Source organism: Mytilus trossulus, chromosome 12, assembly GCF_036588685.1.
Source record: "Mytilus trossulus isolate FHL-02 chromosome 12, PNRI_Mtr1.1.1.hap1, whole genome shotgun sequence".
NCBI lineage: Eukaryota > Metazoa > Mollusca > Bivalvia > Mytilida > Mytilidae > Mytilus > Mytilus trossulus.
This window is the reverse complement of record NC_086384.1, coordinates 1,819,308-1,824,612: the sequence shown is the minus strand read 5'-3', so window position 1 is coordinate 1,824,612 and position 5,305 is coordinate 1,819,308. Positions and strand designations below refer to the sequence as shown.

The following is a 5,305-nucleotide window of genomic DNA, read 5'->3' as shown; positions in this document are numbered from 1 at the left end:
GCGATTAAGTTTATACTTAAGAGTATGTATAGTTTCATTAAATTTATGTGTCGGATATGGCTAAATTCGGTGCATTCATGACGGTTAAGTAAACTTGTTATTCATTCATGATGTTAAATGTCATTCTGGTCTGAAACTCCTTTTTTAATTGATTTATAAATTGTGACCTGCAGACACCTCAGTCAACATTCACTCGATAAAATGTTAATCCTTCCTATGCTTACTTCCTTCAAATAACTTCGGTATAATCTTCTATTTAAAAAAACAGGTGTATTAAAATACAAACATATCAGAAATTGTTTGATCACGAAAGCTTGGTCTTTTATGTTGACAAACAAGTATTTTAAACCGGATTATACAAAGAGAAAAAAGCAATCAAAAACACATGTTAATTGAGCATATTTACTATTTCAGACTTTAAAACATAAGTTATATACTAATGGATAGAAGGAGTCGAATACTTATTATTATAGGTAAGTATGTGGAAACAATCTTTTATTTTCAAATTGATTCATATATAGAAACATAAGTTGTCATTTATGGTATGGTTGTGTCCATTGAATTGTCTTGCTTTATCAAAAAGATCATATGAAAATAATGATATGAGACAACTATCAATCAGATACCAAATAATATAAAAAAAGAAGATGTGGTATGATTACCAATGAGACAACTAAATGAGCATGGATAAAGCCTTGACCAGGAAATAACGGTATAGCGGGAGTTAAAGCGGGAAAACAAATGGTATGATAAAGATTGCCTTCGACGTATTCGGCACAACTCTTGGGAATTTTGGATCCTCAATGCTCTTCAACTTTGTACTTGTTTGGCTTTATGAATATTTTGATATGAGCGTCACTGATGAGTCTATGTAGACGAAACGTGCGTCTGGCGTACTAAATTATAATCCTGGTACCGTTGATAACTATTTTAATGAAACAATAACATTAAACAGATATGACAGACAACTAATACAAAGACAAAACACTAAGACATAAATTTGCGATGTAAAACTAATATTTTCTAAATAAAATTTCTATACAATGTAGTCAATAATTGGCCCTTTGTGGTCCCGTCACAAAAGAAAAATCAGAGGAACGAAAGACAATTTGACGTACATCATATTTTCAATGAACAATTAAGAACTCAGACCACACAATACAGGAAAATAAAAGCTGCTTTTAAGGTGGTACCTAACACTACAGGGAGATAACTCCGTAAAGTCAGCTAAACGTTTTAATTACGTTGTGTTGTAAAAGGAGTATTACGCTTCTCAATGATCAAAATAAGTGTTTGTCAAACTGCTATATAACCAGTGTAATTTTTCTGATAAAACGGTTGGTTCAAATCTTTTGAAATTTTTATATTTTTGTCAAAGGGTCAAAGTAAATACTTTGTCAAAATTTAAAGAAAATTAAACGAGCCAAATTAATTTTAGTTAAAGTGTTGGGTACCACCTTAAGTATGCTTTAAGAAATACCATAACATTTATAACGTACGACGAGTTCAAAAAAAGAGGGACGAAAGATACCAAAGGGACAGTCAAACTCATAAATCTATACCGACTATTTATAACTGACAATATTGTGACTTGATTTATCGATGAAAAGTTATATTGATTTGTTTTTCAGTTGTCTTTATGATAACCGAAACATCGACAGAACAAAACTGTAGGAACGTGGTAGACTGTATAGAGAATTATGGTGCTGTGACTTCATTAACATTTGTACCCGACTATGACAATTTCCATCGAAATACATACACATTGTTCCTCCAAACATTGTGCAAGTAAGTAAACTAAGGGTTGAGATCTCACAAAACTTATTTTACCACGCCGCATTTTTTTCCACTGTCCCATGTCCCAAGATAAAAAAAAAAAATTGTATTATTCGGAGTATAATGTGACGTTCATTTTCATTAAACTAGATAAAAGAAGATGTGGTATGAGTGCCAATGAGAAATCTCTCCATCCAAGTCACAATTTGAAAAAAGGTAACCTGTATAGGTCATTTTTCAACAACAACCTTAATTGGTTCCAACCGACTGCAATCTATAAAATATTTGTTATGGGGCCAGCTGCAGCCCACCTCCTGGTGCGTTTTTTTTTCTCTCGCTGTGATGAAGACCAGTTGGTGACATTAGGCTGTTTTCTTATAATACCTGTACAAAACAGCAAAGAACTGCATTGTCTGAAAAGCTGCTGCCAAATACAAACTTACGATCAAAATGACTTTTTAAGACTAAAATGTATCTGCTAGTATCTACACATGTTACAATACAATACAATAAAATAAAGCGTCGCATTATTTATATAATACAAATAGAAATCAACCACATTCAAAAATACCGAACAGTATGAGTATTGATTAGAGCAGATTTTAATTGAATGCGAGCAAAGTATCTGAACAGGACAAATATTAACACAGTGGATAAATCTATAAACACACCGAATAACTGACCTTTACGAAGTATTATATCTTATATTTTTTAGAGCTGTTGAGATCAAAATGTCCGTCTCATTTCAAAATCATTTTACTAATGTAGACAGTGCTCCCCTTCACACGGCCACTTGTTTTTCTACGGAACTATCACCCATGTATACCGAATCGTCATTTGTATAACTTAGCCACATCATTGATGATATATTTCGGCAATAATTAAGCCATGATTAATTTTCAATTGTAGCAACTTGATTTATTACCGAAGCTGTCAAATTAATGATCACGATATACTGATAACATCATGTCAATATCTCATTGGTGAATTTGAGGCCGACTTGTCTGTCTCTCAGGAAAACAGGGATGCGCTTGGGAATGTACAGTGCGCACAAATCAATGGTAATATCAACTACTGTGAATTCATTATTATTCGTTGGATACGAATTTTCTAGGATTTCGTGAATACAGATGAACCACTAAACTAATTATAAAACGAAATTGAAATTTTTTATAAGGTAATATGCAGATTTCTTGCAAAACCACGAAATCTAATATCCACGAACATGCAAGTTCTCCTCAATCCACGAAAATTGGTTACCACGAAAATAAATGAATTCACAGTATAGCAAAATAAAAGCAACAGTATTTAACCGCTGTTCAAAGATCATTAATCGATTTAGAAAAACAAATTCGGGTTGCATACTAAAACACATACGCTATCAGAGGAAAACAACGGAACAACAGGTAAACTGAAGTGTGCAACAAAATCCAACTTCATCTGAACTTTATACATAGAACGGACTATTTGATACAACTGCCATGTTCCTGACCTAGTAAAGAACATTATAAGATGAATAGTGGATTGAACCTGGTTTTATGGCTAAATAAAACCTCCCGCTGATATTGTAAGATAAAAATATACAACAGTTTTCAAATAAATTTCTCGGGGTCTAAGAAGATGTCGTATGAGTGAATATTAGACAACTAACCTCCCAAGTTAAAATAGTTATCAAAGGTACAAGGATTACAACCTGCAATAGTAAATCACCTTTTATGGAAATCACCTTTTATGCAGTGTTCCCAAATAAATGGCTAATAACCAGTTAGGTTCCTTGTTACATCATCGAGCCTTGTTAGTGGTACTTTCGAATCAAAGTTATGTCCTTATCACTGTACTTATAAAGAAATGGCAATGTGTCTGATCTCTTATAAAAAAGGGAGCAGTTTGTAAAACTTAATAGTAATCGTCTGTACTTATATTAGTATCAGAAGATCTTAGACCGCGAAGACATGTTCCTAGTGATTTGAGACACATACACTTCGTTTCTGTCAAACAATTTGTGAATGTTAACTTAAAACGTATATGAGTTGATTTCATATGTTCTTTTTCATAAATCGGTTGTAGTTGTTTGCGTATAACCCGTCTTAATGAAGTCCGTATCGTGCACGGGCGTAACGTTATAATGAAGATGTGTACACGAGATAACGCCGGCGCAGAAGGTATGTTAATACTGAAAAATGAAACCATCACGTTTGGTATAGATCATAGCATGATCCCTTATCTGTGGTAATATCGAAGGAAAAGGGACAGTCTTTATTTTTTCGTAGTATTTTAACCTTTTGTATACTAAAAGAAGGACGAAAGACACCAAAGGGACAGTCAAACTCGTAAATCTAAAACAAACTGACAACGCCATGGCTAAAAAAGAAAAAGACAAACAGAAAAACAATAGTACACATGACACAACATAGAAAACTAAAGAATAAACAACACGAACCCCACCAAAAACTAGGGGTGATCTCAGGTGCTCCGGAAGGGTAAGCAGATCCTGCTCCACATGCGGCACCCGTCGTGTTGCTTATGTGATTACAAATCCGGTAAATAGTCTAATTCGGTAGGTCAAATTCATGAAAGGGAAGGGGATTGTAGTTACGACGTAAGGAACATATCCGATATCATTTGTGAAACGGTTATTCCATAACGGTCAACCAACTCGTGATGGCGTCCGTAAAATTTACGAAGGGATGATTTCAACTTCACCATTTGGAACTCTTGGTTTAAAAGCTTCCTTGTGAGCAGATACGTCTCATTAAATAACAAGGGAGTGTTTGCATTTCATAATCAACCATTCTCATTTTGTGTTCTTGTCCATTCGTTTTCGATGCGTTTTGTTATTTGATATTGCCATGTGTTTATGGACTTTCCAAATTGATTTTCCTCTGAGTTCAGTATTTTTGTGATTTTACCTTTTTCTCATTTTGTTGAAATTTAAGTGTCATTAAAAATTCCCAAGTCAGGGATCACGATGTTCATCAATAATCCCGTAATTGATGCATTACATAATAAGCAGATGAAGTGATTATTAATAATTAGAAAGATCAGAAATTGCAATGTAAACAATTTCGAAATGATGTTAATAATCTCAGCGTTTATAAATGTTAATGTTAGCAATTAACTTTTTTAAAACAATAGCATATCTGTTAATTACATGAATAATTGATAAACAGTGTGCAACTACAGTATTGATGAATTAGTTCTGCTCATGTGAGACATTCACCGATAACACAAAGTTTATTGAATAAGGTATTATTCAACTAGAATATGAATTTAGTTCCACGTGAATTTTGGACGCTTCAACAGCCTTCAATATAAATGTTCCAAAGCATGCATAGTCGGTGAGCTGTTATGCACTTCTACTAAAAAAAATCGAAATTAAACTGTTATCATAACTGTTGTCTGTTATTGAATTTATTTGCACTGTAGTCCTGTCGTGAAATATTGTCAATTTAATATTATATTTAACATTGCTATAAAAGTGCGAGTGATGGCTAGACACAAAACCAAGTTCAACCCACCATTTTTCCTA

At 33.4% G+C, this 5,305-nt stretch overlaps 1 protein-coding gene across 1 annotated transcript; it reads left to right on the top strand.

Annotated features, from left to right (window-relative positions):
* Positions 1-341: 341 nt before the first annotated feature.
* Positions 342-2,890, top strand: LOC134693546 (uncharacterized). The gene is made up of 3 exons (XM_063554387.1): positions 342-473; positions 1,632-1,788; positions 2,686-2,890. The coding sequence occupies exons 1-3, from the start codon at positions 440-442 to the stop codon at positions 2,888-2,890; spliced, it is 396 nt and encodes a 131-aa protein (XP_063410457.1). The 5' UTR covers positions 342-439.
* The last annotated feature ends 2,415 nt before the right edge of the window (positions 2,891-5,305 follow it).